The following is a 19,135-nucleotide window of genomic DNA, read 5'->3' as shown; positions in this document are numbered from 1 at the left end:
AAAGTTCAAACTATCAGGTGCAGATTTGGTGAAATAGTATATTATATACCTAGGCCAGTAACAGAAGAAAAGTCACAGATCACATGTAATTGTTGACCGAGGCGAAGTCAAGCAGAACAGAGGACAGAAAAATTTTGAATTTTTAAATTGTAAAAAACAAATATCAGTCATACGTCACATCACGAAATATAACATTATTATAGAGCTGAAAAATAGTTTAAAAATATATTTTACCCATTATAAGGTTGAAGATGAGATTTATCTGGTGATTTTATAATTTAAGTAAAGTTCAAAAAATGAATGTGTCAAATAGCTATAAGTGATTGGTCTTTGACATTTCAAATTTTATTGTATTTTTATTTCAACTATTCAGAGAAGAATTATCAATATCAATTTAAAATTTAAATAATTAATAAATCTGAAAGTAAAAATACCGTTTTAATATTAGTTTCTTCTCATAATTCAATAAAAATTTAAACGGAATCATCATCTGTCGAATATATTTGAAAAATAATTTCAGTTTGATTTGAGACAATGCTCGTGTAATTTAATTTTATTATTAATAATTGGAATGAGATAAAAATGAAATTAATTTTTCATATCATTAATATTATAAAGAAAATCAATTTCAATTTAATTTTCTAACCAAGCGTCATATTATTTTTAAATATTAATATTATAATTCGATCGCTGCTAAAATTATCCTTTTTAAGTTCAAAAGGTTAATTAGTAAAAAAAAAAATAATATTGATCATTATCTTCAATAATTAATTCCAACTATTATTATTAATAAATTTATTTTTGTTAAGGATTTAAATTTTATTTAATATTTATTCAATAATTTAATTAGAATTGAGATGTGTATGAATAAGATGCTCTACATTTCCTTCTTTTGAATGAACTTTAGTTAAATTATTAATTCAATCAGTTTAGAAAGCTTTTAAATATATACATTTTTTTTAATATATCGTAGGATGTAAATTTACGAAAACAAAAAAAAATTTTGGTAAAATAAAATTTTTGAATTCTCAAATAATACATGAGGTATTAAGGGGACCACTAAAGTGACCGTCTGAAAAAAGATGATTTTTGGGAATTTTTTTTAAGAAAACTACTGCATGGAATGTTATAAAGTTTTAAGGATATATTTGTGGATATATAATGAAGACAAGATTAAATTTTTGGACCAAACAATTCAAAATTCAGCGAGTTATTCACAATCTCCCGCTCCAAAAAAAAGTCCCTACTGCAGTGACAGCGACCTTCACAGTACCAGAAATCAAAACAACCAAAAAGTTTATTAAACTAGAAGGTATTTTCCGTAACATGACCATCGAGCTAAGAAAAAAATTTAAATTCATCAAAATGGTGGTTTTTAAAAAAAATTTTAAATTTCGCGCGAAAATTTCAAATTTTTGCCTGGCAAAATTACATTTTTGATTCGATTGGAAAACTGGAGGTTCGTGGTACGTAGAAACATATATAAAAGAAGCTGCAATGCGAATCAAATATATCGGATGATTTGTCTTCGAGTTATAACTGCAGCAATTTTGAAAAATGGATTTTCGAGAACCGATAAGCGGCTGCTCTTCAGATGGCTGTAACTCAAAAAAACTATTCGAGATATGCACTAGAAATTTTAGTGTTATTTTTGAATTTAGATTATCTAAGTATGCAAAAAAAAAATTTGATCTTTTCAAAAGTTCACACTAGTGGTCCTCCTTAACAAACTCAATTTTCTAATCGGAATAAAATATAAAGTTTAATTTTTCAGTGGGCAAAAATAGTGGTATCTCTAGAGCGCGCAGTATCACAAAAAGATGCTCACAATTATCTACAAGAATACAGTATAAAATTAGGTCCAGGAGACGACCCAAATAATCCCGCTTCAGAGCAACGAGGTGTCATGGTGATTAAAAGTAAATCCAAGACAAGGGCCAGACAGAGAAAAGGCGCCTTGGCTAATTGGAAGGTCAGTACAAAAACTAGTTGGTTAACAATACCCAGCATTACAGTACAGCCTTAGCACTTAGCACCCAATAAAATAAAAAATAATAAATAAAAAAAAGTAAAATCTAAATGAAAAATATTTTTCTATATATAAGCGTGTGGGCAAAGTGACCATAAACGCGCTTCGTAAGCGCGGAATGACTGGCGAAGAGTTGAGGTGTATAATGTGGGGTCGTGCATCTATTTCAACACCAGTCCGAGCTAGGTAAATAAAATATACATCTATACATATATAACTTATTTTCCTCTACCCTTTTTCCACTCTGTTTATTTTCTCTCGTTCTTTTTATATATTTCTTCATTACTTTGTATTCAGTCCACACATGAACGAGCCACAAATCTCAGGGCAAATATCAGGAGTACCAACATCTGTAATACCACCAGCGGCACCAGCAATAGGATCAGGATCAGGACCAGGGCCAGAATCAAAAGCAGGTCTAGGGCTAGGAGTACCAACATCAACAACCGCTGGGTTTGGGGATGCTTTAACAGCAGCATTGGATGTAATGGCCTTTAGCCACGACATTGACCCAACGGCAGAAGCCACAGGAATAACAAGTACCATTGGTCCAATATCTAAAAGTACAAGCAACTATCAGTCAAAAGGTCTTCCAATGACAATCACTGAATCGTCAATGTCCTCTGCTACAACTGTTATTGAGATGGGTATAAATAAAACTCATCATACAAATGATACCAAATATCGGCCAGAGATTAGTAGTGTCCATAAAAGATCTCAAAACCAATTGAGGATAAGACTTTATTATTATTTTTTATTTTTTTTCATATTTATTTATCTGAACGTATTGTGTGCATCTTTTTTATTCTGCCCGGGGCTCGACATTGGGGCCACGGAAATTGAGTTTTCATTTATGAATCTCCAGCAGTATCATGTATCGTATATTGTAGATTTACTCTTTCTCTATGTGGATACTCTAGGATACAGGATATACGATACGATGTATAGAATAGTGTGCTAGTACTACTGCTACTGGTTATACCTCTAGCTCTTCTCTTTCTATTCCTTTTGACCTCACTCGAAACGATATACGTTTTCTAGGAAATCCCATTAGTGGAGTAAACCGGGTGGATCAGAATCAACTCATTGAGTCTTGGTCCGAGCCACCAGCAATAGACGATAGTGGAAGGCAACGGCAACAACAAGAACTCGATCCTTTACTGAATCTCGTCATTGCGTCAGAGAGTCCACAATTGCAGCATGAGGCTTTACTTAGAATGGCTGAGGAGGCGAGAATTTCGAGCGAAGTTAAAGTTGAACTTAATGCTTCTATTTTAGAGACCTTTGGCTTGGGACTTGCGCCTGCTGATATCTTTGCTGAATCTACTCCTGTTGCTAATGACGAAGATAAATTCTTTGAGGAATCCAGTGACGATATTTGTGGAAGTATGATATATTTATTTTATGCTTAATTTTTAATCTGTCTGTTATTCAATACCCGATACAAAAATACCTGACCTGCTACCATTTCCTTTTATATACAGATAAAAGTATTCTGTTAAAATTCAACGGAAATCGAATTATTGATAAAAATAAATTATTCAAAATTTAGTTCTGATTGAGTTTAAAAGCTGTTATAAACTTAAGATTTTGAAACAAAATGAGACGGTATTATTTGGAAGGAAATGGGGTAGTTTGACCAGCTTATATAAATCGACTATTTGTAAATTCTTAGTAAAAAATATTTTTTTATTCCAATAAAATAATTGCGACACATACAAAAAAGAAAAAAAACAATTTTTGAAAGAAATCTTTAATTGGCCGTAAAGTATAGGCTGATCAACTTACCCCATCCTCACCTAAAAATCGTAACTGGGCATTTCGAACGAATAAATTTTTTTTCTTTATCTAAATAATGGTCTTATTTTGCCGGTGTTCCATTTTGCCCCGGGTACGAATTTATGACACCCGAGAACCATAAAAAAAAATTCATTGATAATAAAGTTGATAAAAATAAAAAATACTTTTCAATTTTTTCTGTTAAAAGAATAAAATTATATCGATCAGTAAATAAATTTTTTTTATACGCCCTTATAATTTTTGAGTACCATAAGGGCGTAAGGAAAATTCAGTTAAAAGTCAAATAAAGGAAATTTTTTTTTTTTTTTTTTTTTTATACTTTATGATCAAAAGTACGTCGATGAGTAAATATAGTTTTTTTACACACTCGTCTGATTTCTGGGTTCTGAAAGGTCATTTGACTATTAACGCGCATACATTTAAACGACAGAAGAAAATCTAAAAAAAATTTTACTGCACAGTAAAAAAGAATTCGTCAAAATCAACACATATCATGAGTACACGGAAAAAGCAGAATATTAAAAATTAATAAATAATAGTAAAAAGTGGAATTTGTTATTAATAATATATACTATTATGTGTTTAATGCAAAGTACACTGTGAAAAATTTCCAACAAATTTTACTATGGGTGCATTGTAACCCCGGACCATAAGGAAACTGATACAAAATTTACAAGTACCCCATAGTAAACGGTATGCGCAGACGACACAATTGGGACCTATGCGCATACGTTTACTATGAGACACTTGTAAATTTTGTATCAGTTTTCTTATGGTCCGGTGTTACAATGCGCCCATAGTAAAATTTAATGGGAATTTTTCACAGTGTAGTTTACTAATTTTTGTAGATTCTGAAAAACTACTATCAGTTATTTCAAAAAGTAACTTAATATTAATACTTTTAGGTATAACACGTGACATTAGTGAAAGTCAATTAATTTATGGCATAATCTATTAAAAATTAATGATTGGTCAAATTAAGAATTGCTATCTTAGATTTCGATTTTTCCAGCCGAAAATTGCAAAATTACAAACTTTTATTTTATAAATTCGATATCACTGATCAATTATTAGCTTAAAATATCATTTATTCATCATTGTAAATTAATTTACAATATACATAAATCGAATAAGTGGTAAATAATAAAATGAAAAATTAGTATAGTAGATACTGATATTTTGCTCATAAAAATACCGAAAATTTTTAACTCTTATTTTATAAATTCTATCCCATTGACTAATAATTAATATAAAATGTTATTTATTCGTTATTATAAATTAATTTATTATCTATGTAAATCGAACAAGTGGTAAATTTTGAAAATTTTTCTATGTTTATTTTTATTTGAATAGTAATAACTGTGGATACCAATTTATCGATTCTTTTTCATATTAATTTTAATATACGAAATTACAAATTTTGCTCTTGTATGTGTATCAAATTTTAATGTAAATAATAGCCATTTTGTAATATATATAATGACCCTGGTTTGATATTAGCATCGAATATACTAATTCTGTCGAAAATAAACTACAAACTATTCAAATTTTGCACATCATTTTTTTCGTGTAAAACGAACGGCTTACACTTATTTATATATTATTTTATCATGTCGTGAGTGTTAAAAAAATTACGCACGTATATGTTAAAAGTAAAAAATTTTTCAAGAATTCTTTTGTGATCGATATTATTTTTACCATATTTCGTGTGTTGATTTGACAGTATCGTATAAAAAGTGTTACTTTTGTATAACATAACATTCGCGCGTGTTGAAAAATCAATTGATGATTAATTTTTTACTGCGTATAATTATTTAAAATTTAGATTAGAGTTTTTATATCTTGACCTTATCAATTTGTTCCAGATGTTTTTCTAGGCAATGCGACTTTCTATTAATATTCAATTCAATTCTTTCTTTCTTTTTTTTTTTTTTTTTTTTTTTTTTTTGTGTAACGTGAAATGTTTAGTGGTGAATGACTTTATCGGGTTGTCAATAAAAAAATTAAATTTCAATCGCTATAACTAAAAAATCGTCTGACACACTGAGTTGACAAAGGGCTTCTGTGTGGAGAATTTAATGCCCTATAAAGCTGAACGATTGATAAGACTAAAAAAAAAAATTTCAGATAGTAAAGATGACAGTAAAGAATTTTTTTTTTTTTTTACTATACGTTTATAAAAATCAGAATAATTTTTCAAAATTCTAATTAAAACTTTTTAAATTTTTTGTACATACAAAAAAAATAGTCGTCTCAAGTGGACCCAAATATTAAAAAAATTTTTTTTTGTTTAATTTTTATCCGCAAAAATATTTAAAAGACACAACTCATATGTTTGTGATGCTAAAAATTGCTTAAAAAAAAAAAAAAGGTGATTTTATTTGAAAAACATTTTCCTTTCCCATATATATACCGAGACGTTAAAATGTATATGGTGATAATTTATATTAAGTATTGACATACGGACCACTTGCGCAATATATCAGCTTCCGTAAAAAAGTAAATATTCTGATATTTTATTGATTATAGGTAATCTATTGGGTACGGAGTCAAGATTACGTCGAATAAAATCAGCAAGTGTTAGATACACGAAAAAAAGTAATTTACGTATGGATAATGCTCAGAATGGTGTTAGAGTTGGTTTCGATTATTATTCTTCATCAGAAGAGAATCAGAATCCGCAGAGTCGTGTTATTTTTACAAACGGTTGTGTAAACGAATCCACTTCAAAGCTAGAAAAGACAACGGTGTCATCTGCGTCGTCATCATCTGAGATGAACCGAGAAAATAAACTCGAGCGAGTGAAATCAGACGTTAAAGAGGGTCGTTGGGAAAATGAGAAGCTTGAGATGAACAGAGAACACAGGAATCACCATCAGCACCACCAGCAAAATGTCAATAAAAATCACAAACGTCGTGCTAAAACTGGAAAAAACAGGTACCTCCTAAAATCTTACTCTTTTTATAACTACACAACTATATTGTTAGTATACTAACTATATATATATGTATATACAATATGTACTAAAGTCATATCATACAAACCGACGAGCACGATAACGCGGCAATTTTATTTTTCTCTTTTTTCTCTGCGGTCCCCATTGTCCTCCTCTTCTCAACCCGTGGACTTTGTCCCGGCCTTCACCGAGGAATATTGCACGCGATCTTGTTTAGCACTTTGAATAAAAAAATATTTCTCTGTGTGGGCGTAAGTAAGGAAAAAATTGTTTAAAAATAAGTGAGAAAAAAATGAATAAATGAGTAGTATAAAATAGAATAAAAAAAAAAAAAAAAAAAAAAAATAATAAAAACAATGTTTCGGGTCGAGAACACTACTACCTTGTGGCCTCGTATTTTTACAAACAACTAAAAATAAAAAATAAAGAAAGAAAACAATGTCAAGTTAAAAAGAGAAAATGAGAAACGGAAAATCCAACAGCCACACAAGCGGCAACTGCTAACCGTCATAAACAAAATTTTCTTTCACTACCCAACCAACCAACCAACCAACCAACCCAAGAAAATTCACCGTGACTCGTTTGTCTGAATTTACCGAATAATTTTATGCCTCATATTGTTTCGCTCAAAGATTACACCCAGGAAACTAAGAGAAAAGAGAATTATTTGTTATGTTTTATTATCATTATCATTATTATTATTATTATTATTATTATTATTATTATTATTATTATTATTATTATTATTATTATTATTATTATTATTATTATTATTATTATTATTATTATTATTATTATTATTATTATTATTATTATTATTATTATTATTATTATTATTATTATTATTATTATTATTATTATTATTATTATTATTATTATTATTATTATTATTATTATTATTATTATTATTATTATTATTATTATTATTATTATTATTATTATTATTATCATTATTATTATTATTATTATTATTATTATTATTATTATTATTATTATTATTATTATTATTATTATTATTATTATTATTATTATTATTATTATTATTATTATTATTATTATTATTATTATTATTATTATTATTATTATTATTATTATTATTATTAAGAGAATGAGGAAAATTATTTTCCAGGAATCTCTATATGATAGAATCAGTTAATGTTATTGATTTTGGTATCATTAAAAAGGTATTGAATTTGTGTCTCTTCATGGTTTAAACTCTATTTTATTACCACATTTTAAGATAAATCAATTGATCAATATCATTTGAATTACATTTAAATTACGCGAGAAAAATGACCATCGTATTTATTTTCGTTGAATAAATTTATATTTTAATTATTTTGTCTCTGAATATAACCGAATATATAACTGTTATTTATAAAATATGTACTTTCTATTAATGGTAAAATTTTTTTAACATAATTGAATAATTTTTCTCTAATTTTCTTCAAAAACTAAATTTAAAAACGACAACTTCGAAGAAAAATAAAATATCCTAAGTCAATTTTTGAAAAAGTTACAGCTCATTGAAAAAAAAAAGACTTTTTTTTTAATTCATTATTTTTTTTTTAGTCAGGTAAAAAAATTTAATAAAATTCTGAGAAACGTTTTTGATCGAGTAAAAAAAGAGAAAAAATTTTCAGCCAAATCGAAGGGGATCGGATTCCAAAGTAGCCAATTCGGCATGGAATGCTCCATGTATAATGTTTTTTTGTCTTATTTGAAAAAAAAAAAAAAAATGATCGATAATCGATAAAATTTATTGAAATGAAATTAGAAATAATTATAGCCTTCAACATCAAAATCATAATAATTGATAACTAAAAACCATCTTTTCAGAATTTTATGGTGCAAATTTGTCAAAATATTCAGTAGTTTTTGCGTGATGCGAGTTCCAAAAAACACCTATCACTTTATAGATATATATTAAGAGAAAATAAAAAAAAGTTTAATCGATGCCATGTTTTCTATGATAGTAAAAATTAAAAATATTTACTTTGGCATCAGTGAAAAAAAAAATATTAGACAACTAATAAAAAAAATTTGACCGTGTGGATTTGTTTTCCATAATCCCATGATTATACAATCATCAAAATTAATAAGTTTGCGAGTTAATGATGAGATTTGTCTCATTAAATTTCAATGATAATAAAAATAAACAAAAGATTCTAGAGTCAGTTTTCTATTATGGATTTCAATGAACAGTTAAATTAAAATCATATTTTATAAATTTGGCAGTAATACTCGGGCAGTCACGCACTGACTATAAGTTGCTCATTATTATTATTATTACATGATATTATTTATTTTTATTGTTATGGTGTCTGTTGTTTATTATCTGCAGTTGAATTATTTATTATATCATTTTTATTCAACAGAGTATCACCAAAAGAAGTTAATACGAAAGCCAGTAATGAAAGTCAGGAGAGCATTTCAACTCCAACATCGCCTACAGATCCCCTTGAACCGTGGAGTACTCGCGGGATCACCGACATGAACACAATATTGGCTTGGCGAGAAGCTGGGATGGAAAGTCCTTAATTCAGAATTGCGAAATCTTTTAACGTTATTATACGTCTTGCACGGACTTGTGGTTTATATTTAACATGACTATGTCGTCAGACACGGAACTGCAAAGAAAATTTTTTTTTTTTTTTTTCCTTTAAATTATCGTTTGTTTACGTTTTAATTAACGTCCACTTTAAGTGGAATGTACAAATAATTTAATAAATATAAATGTTTGTTTTATTTTATAGTGAGTTTTAATTACTCTGGGTATATATAAGTATTTATGTTTGATTTAATAATCAATAGATGGTTATTTACTTTTTTAAATATTTACAATGTTTTTAATTAATAAATTGAATGATTGTCAATTTAAATATTTTATGTGGGAAAATTTACTTGCTCTGAGTTAAATTTATTTATTTTGACATTTTGTTTAAATATTGTTTAATAAATTAGAATTTTTTTTTAACGTTTTGATGAAATAAATTTTTTAAAAATATTTAAGTGCAGAAATAAAAACAGCAGCTATGAGAATTATATAAAATAAGATACGATATAAATTATTTCTGTTTGGTTAAAACCAAAATACCACTAAATGTAATATTTATCGTTGAGGTCTTAACTGCGCGGTTTTTTTTTTAAATTTTTTAGTACCAGTAATCAATTAATCAACATATTATTCAGACATTAGTCATGTTCGTTCTCAAAAGCTTTGAATCTTTGAAATAATTTAACAAGTTTTCAAATTTATTATTCATTTTTAGAAAAAATTTTAGTTACAACGAATTTAACGGAGACCTCAATTCGAAGAAACAACAAAAAAAATTATTTTGCAAATAGTTACAGAAATTTTTGTGTTAAATAATAGAACATATAAGATCTGTTATTTTGACAGAAAATTTGCGTAAAGTTAACAGAATCGTTTATTTGAAAAACCCCATAAGTCAAGAAAACAAAATTTTTCAGGAAATACAAAAAATATTTTTTTGGAAAAACTTGACATTGAAAAAGTAAATAAATAATTGAAGAGAATAATGTTTGCGTCTCTGAAAAATATTCAAACAAGAAAAATTCAATTTTTTAATTGAAACTACTTAAAAGAATTATTTAAAGTTGATTGACTTATGGGGTTTCTCAACCAAACGGAAGAAAAAGTTATAAAATCATTGTTTTTTTATTTTTTCCACTCAAATAATTTATTAGACTGATAAAATGAAGTATATAATATGTATTTGAACTCTGAAACTCGGAAATTACAAAAAAAAAAAATTAATTCAAGTATTTTACTTAATCACATTATTATTTTTTTTTTTCCAAAAAAAGCGCGAATTTTAAATAAAAAAGAAAAAATTATTTCTATAAAATTAAAACTGCATATATGTACTTGAAAAACCCCATAAGTCATTGGTTTATAGTGTTTCTCAATAAAATAAAATTTCTGTCACCCCGTTAATTGTTTTTTAAACACTGATTTGATGGATATTTTTATTAATTTCTATGGAGGAACATCCAAAGAACCCAAAAATGCAAAAAAAACCCAATTTTGAATAAATATGACTTATGGAGTTTCTCAAATAAAGGATTCAAGTGTTTCAAAATAAAATACTTTGAGATATTATGATTATTTAAGGTGGGAAATTTAAGTTTTTCCGATTTTAATTAATAAAAATAAATGAAGACATTGATAAATATTTAAAAAGTAATGTCTCAGTTGAATTTACAAATTCTGTTTTTGTTAAATACATTAATGTAAGTCTTCAGTTATCAATAGTCCTATTTAATCATTTATCAAGTACTGACTAAATCACCAACAAATCTGAAAGTGAATTCAATAAACGACCAATATGACGAAGAATCGATGTAATAAATTTTAATATTAATTTTTCAGTGAATTTTTCATAAGGATTATATGATATATGTACCTTAATATATATATATAAGATTGTGCTTGACGTATTTCTCGTCAAAGAAGTTCTATATAGTATTGCAAGCGTGGATTTTCTTTATCCCATAAATCCCCTGCTGCGTCACGTAAAATTGAAGAAAAAAAAATGGTGATCTAAACATAAGCGTCGAGAGTGGAGACGTAGCAGAAAAAATATATAAAAAAATAAATAAATAAAAAAAAATTAAAAAGACGAAGAAGATGATGAATAAAGAAGATGATGAAGAAGAGCATGATAGAAATCGATTTTCGATTATGTCAGTAAGGCTCTATCCTTAATGGGGAAACCGGAGGTGAACTTATGGAAAGTGGAAACTTAAAAATGTATTTTCCATCCATGATTGCCATTTACGAAACTAAAACTTTGTACTCGTCCATCCAAATGAGTATAACTTTGATGTTAAACTTAGATTTTTGAACATTATTTTTTCTAGTTACTTCTTGAACCTTTAGTTATGTTATTTATTTATGCTTTTTATATTTTATTTAGCTCACAACTTTTTTCATTTACTAAAGACTTTTATCGTCGTAAAATAAAAATAATAAATAAGTGCACACCTCGAAGGAAGTAATATTGAAATAGAGTAGGGTAATTTGTTTAAATTCGAAGCTTTTTAAAGTTATGTAGCTCATTAATCAAGATTAATTACTTTTACTTCAAGACTTGTAGAGTCAGAAGGCTGTTTTGTTGTACGCAGCAGTATTGAGATATTATCTAAATGACGAACAAGTTAAAATGAGACAAGAAAATTACTCGCAACTTTTATAATAATAATTGCTTATTATATTTTATACTACTACATATTTCACGTATATTTATATAGAACAAAATAAAGTTATCAATTACTGAGTTCGTAACTTAATAAAACTAAATTTGTTTTATTAGCATTTCTTTACTAAATTCAACTACACCAAAAGGTCTCACGACGCAACTTTTGGAAATTTATACCGTTATACGACTTAATTACTTTAGGATAACAAAAAAAAAAATAAACCACCAGTTGAAAAGTTCTGTATATTTATGAATATATCCGACCTAACGTGTCTCGTAATCACCGTGACGTATACAAGGGATAACAATTCATTTTAATAAAAAACGTATTTTTCTATGAAACAAGACAGGGATCATGAATTTTGTTTTTATTACGATAAATTTTCCGCTGTTATGTTTCACTCGAGATATTTTGATTTGCTTTGAAATTTGTCATCAACTCAAAAAAAATCCATATTTTTTAGTAAAAAAGCATTTTATTTCTACAAAATTTCAGACATGAAGAAAAAATATAGAGGAACCTGGGGCAAAGTGGGCCCCGTAAGCTAAAAATGGGGGCATCATTTTTTTTTGCTCGTTACACTACTTTATGAGCCCTTATTAGTTAATTAACATTAATAAGCTGTGTGTATTAAAATTGAAAAATCGAAAATTAGGGGCAAAGTGGGCCACCATCTAAAAAAATTGTGTAAGACAAATTTATCGCTAGTTTTACTTTTTTTAAATTCTTCACTCTAAAAATGTTATGAATATGCTGTGTTCATAATAAATTACGTGTTTTGAAATATGGGGCACAGTGGGTAAGACATAAATAAGCTAATAAGTAATAAATGAATAGTCGTAAAAAAGTAAAGGTGACTTATTATGAGCCTTGTTCATAGAAAATTTCAGGGTGCTCACATTGCTCTCAAATGCGAGGGGGCCCACTTTGCCCCAGGTTCATCTAAGTAGCTTTTTCATGAGAAATATAATAATTGTATCAACCGTAAATTAATAAATCGAAACGAAGTCAATTTGATGATTTAAACTTGTTCGTCTTAAATCGTGACTAAGCTAAAGGGGGACCACTAAAGTGACCGCCTGAAAAAATGATTTTTGGGAATTTTTTTAAAGAAAACTACTGCATGGAATGTTATAATGTTTTAAGGGTATATTTGTGGATATATAATGAAGACAAGATTAAATTTTTGGACCAAAGAATTCAAAATTCAGTGAGTTATTCACAATCTCCCGCTCCAAAAAAAAGTCCCTACTGCAGTGACAGCGACCTTCACAGTACCGGAAATCAAAACAACCATAAAGTTTATTAAACTAGAAGGTATTTTCCGTAACATGACCATCGAGCTAAGAAAAAAATTTAAATTTATCAAAATGGTGGTTTTTAAAAAAAATTTTAAATTTCGCGCGAAAATTTCAAATTTTGGCCTGACAAAATTACATTTTTGATTCGATCGGAAAACTGGAGGTTTGTGGTACGTAGAAACATATATAAAAGAAGCTGCAATGCGAATCAAATATATCGGATGATTTGTCTTCGAGTTATAACTGCAGCAATTTTGAAAAATGTATTTTCGAGAACCGATAAGCGGCTGCTTTTCAGATGGCTGTAACTCAAAAAAACTATTCGAGATATGCACTAGAAATTTTAGTGTTATTTTTGAATTTAGACTATCTAAGTATGCAAAAATGACTTTTTCAAAATTTTACAAGTGATCTCCTTTAAGTCCAAAACAACTAAAATTAGATTTGGTAAATCAAGTCTATATCATGTTTCATTTTTGACCCGGATATTAAATAGTACAGCGATATAGAATAAAAATGAATACATGACTTTATTTGTCAATTCAGTAGTCATCAGGATTACTCTCAATTTATTTAAATAAACATAATAATTCAAATTATCACTAATAACACCAACGATATTTAATATCAAATAAAAAATAAAAAAGAGAATAAATTAATTTGAAAAATTAATTTTGTGTAGATAAAGAAACGTTTTATTTCATTGATCAACTGAATGTAATTTTGTTTAAAACTTGCTGCCCTCAATGATTTATCAAATAGAATAATATATAATTTATTCAATTTAAATTGAGCTATTACATTTGATATTGATTAAATGTAATAATAATTGCTCATCTAATGGTTTTAATTCTGTCGAGAATACATATATAACTTTCATAGACACATTTATTTACTAACTGCAGCAGTCAGAAATAAATTTACAGTTTAAAAATAAATTCACATCCCAAATCGATTATATGTCCGTTATTAGTTGTATTAAAAAATTTAATTAATTATTTGTTATTCAATACCGTAGACCGTGAAGTTAGCATTTGACAGATGTAATCACGCTTTATTGGATGGTAATTATTTATTAAATATTACAAAGTAACCTGGGAAATAGGAATCTTGTGATGATTTTTTTCTGTACTGTATTTTTCCTCGGATACTTGGACGAGTTGATCTAAGTGCCCATTTCATCCTGTCTATCTGATATTGATGATTTAGAGGAAACTAAATATATAGTTTGACAAGATAGAGACAAGTCTGAACTATTCCAAATATTGAAATGATAGAGACAGACATCAAGCAGTTTCTGATGGTGGATCCGGCTGTACGACAGCATAAGAGAGGAGATGATAGGAGAAGATGGGATAGGAACGGTAGGATATAGAATCCCGAGAATGGGTTAGATATGACCCAGATCGACATTCTCGTGTAACTGAGTTTGCTCGAGTTTCAAACTCTATATATTATGCACCGGAGAACGTTCCCGACTTACAAAATGTCTTTCCTTGTAGTTTTTAAAAAATAAATAACTCTGTAGGTATACATCAACTACTTTTCAAAATTATTATTAAAATAATATTTTATTTAAATTATTCAACAGCTAACAGTACGCTTTGAATAACTTTGTACTTGCGTTAATTTTAAAATAACTAAATTCATTATTTTATTTTCAACCCTATAATCAAGTATTCCATCAACAAAATATATCAATCAACTAATTATTTATTATAATTTAAATTAATTTATAATTAGTTTTTTTATTAAATTTTCAAATAAAATTATTAAATTAATTAGGATCGAAAAAAATTATATTAATTTATAAGTTTTAATTGTTAATTAACATACTTTAAATTTTTTTAATTATAATTTATAATTGTAAGTTTTTATTGAATTAATTTATGTATAAGAGTTAAATTAACTCTTTAGACGAAAAAAACAGAATATTAAAAATTAATAAATGATAGAGAAGTGGAATCTGTTGTCAATAATTAGTACTAGTATGTGCTTAATGCAAAGTAGTTTACTAATTTTTGTAGATTCCAAAAAACTACTGTCAATTATTTCAAAAAGTAACTAAATATTATTACTTTTGGGTATAATACGTGACTTATTAGTGAAAGTTAATTAATTTATGGCATAATCTATTAAAAAGTAATGATTGGTCAAATTAAGAATTGCTATCTTAGATTTCGATTTTTCCAGCCGAAAATTGCAAAGTTAAAAACTTTTATTTTATAAATTCGATATCACTGATCAATTATTAGCTTAAAATATCATTTATTTATCATTATAAATAAATTTACAGTATACATAAATCGAATAAGTGGTAAATAATAAAATGAAAAATTATTATACTACACGGAGAGAAAATTATGGTAACTGTTCCTAGTACGTTTATGAAATATCATCCCATACTGTTATGGTAATGATTACTTGGGATTATGGGATATAGACCCATACTTTCTGGGAAAAGTTTCCATAAGCATGGGAACAATTCCTATTATTATGGTAACAGTTCCCATATCGCATGTGAAAGAATCATGGTAATGATTACCATACTTATAGGAATAGTTCCCGCAAGCAAATAGTAACCGATCCTATAACCACATTGTAATGGTTCCTAAGTGTATATGGGAATAATTCCTATATATTATGGTAACTATTCCTATAATAGTATTGTAAATATAACTATCATATTATGGTAACGATTACGATAATATTATGACAATAGTTACCATAATAGTATGGGAATGGTTACCATAATATCATGGTAATAATTCCCATAATATTTAGAAATTATAATAATTTTTTTTTTGTATATTACAAAATTTTAAGTATAAAAAAAACGCTTATTACAAAAAAAAATTATTATAACTTCTAAATATTATGGTAACAATTACCATAATATTGTGGTAACCATTATCATAGTTACATGTTAACGATTACCATGATTCCATAGGAACTATTCCGATACCATATGGGAATTATACCCATAATTATAGGAATGATTACCATAATATATATGGATGCCGTTCCTATATTCAATATTTGAAAAAAACCGGTTACCATGCAGTATGAGAACCATTCCCATAATATATTGTAACTGTTACCATAATTTTCTCTCTGTGTAGATACTGATTTTTTGCTCACAAAAATATCGAAAATTTTTAACTCTTATTTTATAAATTCTATCCCATTGACTAATAATTAATATAAAATGTTATTTATTCGTTATTATAAATTAATTTATTACATACATATATCAAATAAGTGGTAAATAATAAAATGAAAAATTCGTATACTAGATCTTTATATATTAATATGTACGTTTACTAATTTTTCGGTTCCTCATTTTAAAAATTTTTCTATGTTTATTTGAATAGTAATAACTGTAGATACCAATTTATCGACTCTTTTATATTAATTTTAGTATACAAGATTACAAATTTTGCTCTTGTATGTATATCAAATTTTAATATAAATAATAGCCATTTTGTAATATATATAATGATCCGAATTTGATATCAGCATCGAATATACTAATTTTAAATTGAAAATAAACTACAAACTATCAAAATTTCGAGCATAATTTTTTTCCATGTATAAAATAATAATAATAAAATTATTATTTAACAATGTCATTCTTTGTCACGTATCTTTTTATCTCTCTTACACTTTTATTATCCTGAATAACTTTATTTGCAGCAAATTTCCGACAACTTCTGGACGTTAAACACATGACATGAGCGACTTGACAAGACTGTACTATTTACTGTTACTAGCTAATGCGAGTTATCTCGCTTTAACTAAATCCGACAACCAAGTGGAAAATTATTGCCATCTCTGTAAGCATCATACCATGTGTCGTTATCCTGTAAATATATTTTTGAATAATTATAATTATTATTTTATTTAATTACGTCTTTATTTATTTTTCTTAACCTCTATTAAAAAAATATTCTCACAATTTATTTATTTATTTTATATTTTTTTTATTTGCAGTCTGATGATGTAGGATTAAACTGTAAAAATATTATCGATAGCGACCTCAGTTCCGAAGAAATAATATCGATAGTAGATCTACATAATTTGCATCGCAATATAATAGCAAGTGGGCAAGAGATACGGGGTAATCCTGGACCACAACCACCGGCTAAAAATATGATGGAACTAGTGCGGTTGATTGCAAATAAATTTATTTTATTATTTTATATTTTATTAACTTTTTCGCGTTATTTTTATTGACTGACATTTATCTAGACGACCAAATTGACTATAAAAAAATTTTTTTTTCATTGAAATAGAAGAGGGTTTTCAGTTAAATAGCATACTTTGAATTTTTTCCAAAAATTTTTTCCAAAATAGTTTCTAAAAGTAATTTAATATAAGTACAAACGGTATTTATACAATTTGGGATTCCCAAACATGATTTTGAAAAATTTGTTTCCAGAAAATTTTTTTTTTTAAGATTTTACTCAAATAGCATTGAAAATTGATTTTTCAATTTACATGCTTGCAAACTATACTGTGAAAAATTTCGAAAACAAAAATTTTTTCATTATTTTTACGTGCTCCATTTTACCCCAAATGAATAAAGAAATTTTTTTTTTAATTGCAATTAAAAATTTCTTGTAAAATTTTCAATCAAGAAAAAAGTAAAAAATTTCAAGTAATAAAAAGGCAGAAAAAATGGGGCAAAATGCGATACCATGAAATTACAAAAAAAATTATTTTTAAATGGTTTTAAATTGTAATTATTATTCGAACTATTTCTAAATTCTCTCAAACATATTTTGCTAAATATTTTATTTTTGGCGAATTTTTTTTCCAAATTTTCTAAAAATCATACTTGCGACTCAAATTTATATGCAAATTACGATAGTATTTAAAATATGAAACCAATATTTTTTTTCAGTTTTTTAAAACTTCTCTATTTTGTCTAAAACTCTCTCATTCAGAATGAAAAAAAAAAATGTATTTTTAGCGTTTCCATTTTTTTTCATATTTATTTGATAAATGTCAGCATACTTGTAACATGAAACCGGGTAATTGAAGCGTCTACTGCTGTAATTGAGGTAAATTAACCAGTGACAGACGTATCCATCAATTTAATAATTGCCTAGATACAGTGCGATCTATGAAATTAACTATTTAAGCTAATTTAAGTGATAGCTTGACTGAAACTTTATAAAACTCTTTAGTTAGAGCTTAAAAAAAATTAATTAATTTAATATCAAATTATAAATTTATATACTTTTATAACAAATATTAAATGTATTCGTGAAAGATAATTTAGTGAATTTATTGGAGCATTTATGACAGATTAATTATCATTTTAATAATGACATTCTATTTTCATTTGAATATATTTAACAATGATATCTGTATAAAATAAACAATTTTAGCGTAGATAGTAGGGGAGAGTGGGGTCAATTGAACCAAAAATACTTTGACATTTTTTTTTTATATGAATAAAAGCAAAAAGATATTTTTTTTTTTAAGGAAATTAAAATTCATTATATAGACTATCATTTCTCGTAAGCACATAACTTGACAAATCATAAAAATTTTCAATAAATACGAAATTGTACAACTGCATCAAATGGTTCAATCGTCCCCTTTGCGGGGGCAATTGAACCACTAGTCGGGGACAATTGAACCAAGAGTATTAGAACCACAAACGAATGACTTTAATGAATAATTTACTATTCATTACAGCTTAAAACTAAAATTACAACACTTCTAATAATATTTATTATTTTATATAACATTATATGTTAAAACAATCACTTTAAAAACTTCTGTCAATATAATTATTTTTTTTCTTGGTT

At 26.8% G+C, this 19,135-nt stretch overlaps 1 protein-coding gene across 1 annotated transcript in view; it reads left to right on the top strand.

Moving 5' to 3' along the window:
• The window catches only part of LOC103575567 (uncharacterized), a 35,331-nt gene extending 26,004 nt beyond the window's left edge, over positions 1-9,327 (top strand). The window contains exons 8-14 of the mRNA XM_053738331.1: positions 1,775-1,972; positions 2,106-2,215; positions 2,327-2,355; positions 2,470-2,676; positions 3,071-3,415; positions 6,359-6,767; positions 9,165-9,327. Of these exons, the coding sequence (XP_053594306.1) occupies positions 1,775-1,972; positions 2,106-2,215; positions 2,327-2,355; positions 2,470-2,676; positions 3,071-3,415; positions 6,359-6,767; positions 9,165-9,327 (1,461 nt within the window). The remainder of the gene's footprint in view (positions 1-1,774; positions 1,973-2,105; positions 2,216-2,326; positions 2,356-2,469; positions 2,677-3,070; positions 3,416-6,358; positions 6,768-9,164) is intronic.
• Positions 9,328-19,135: the final 9,808 nt, after the last annotated feature.

Source organism: Microplitis demolitor, chromosome 1 (assembly GCF_026212275.2).
Source record: "Microplitis demolitor isolate Queensland-Clemson2020A chromosome 1, iyMicDemo2.1a, whole genome shotgun sequence".
Classification (NCBI taxonomy): Eukaryota; Metazoa; Arthropoda; class Insecta; order Hymenoptera; family Braconidae; genus Microplitis; species Microplitis demolitor.
The sequence above is the reverse complement of the archived record's forward strand: the minus strand, read 5'-3'. Positions and strand labels throughout refer to the sequence as shown.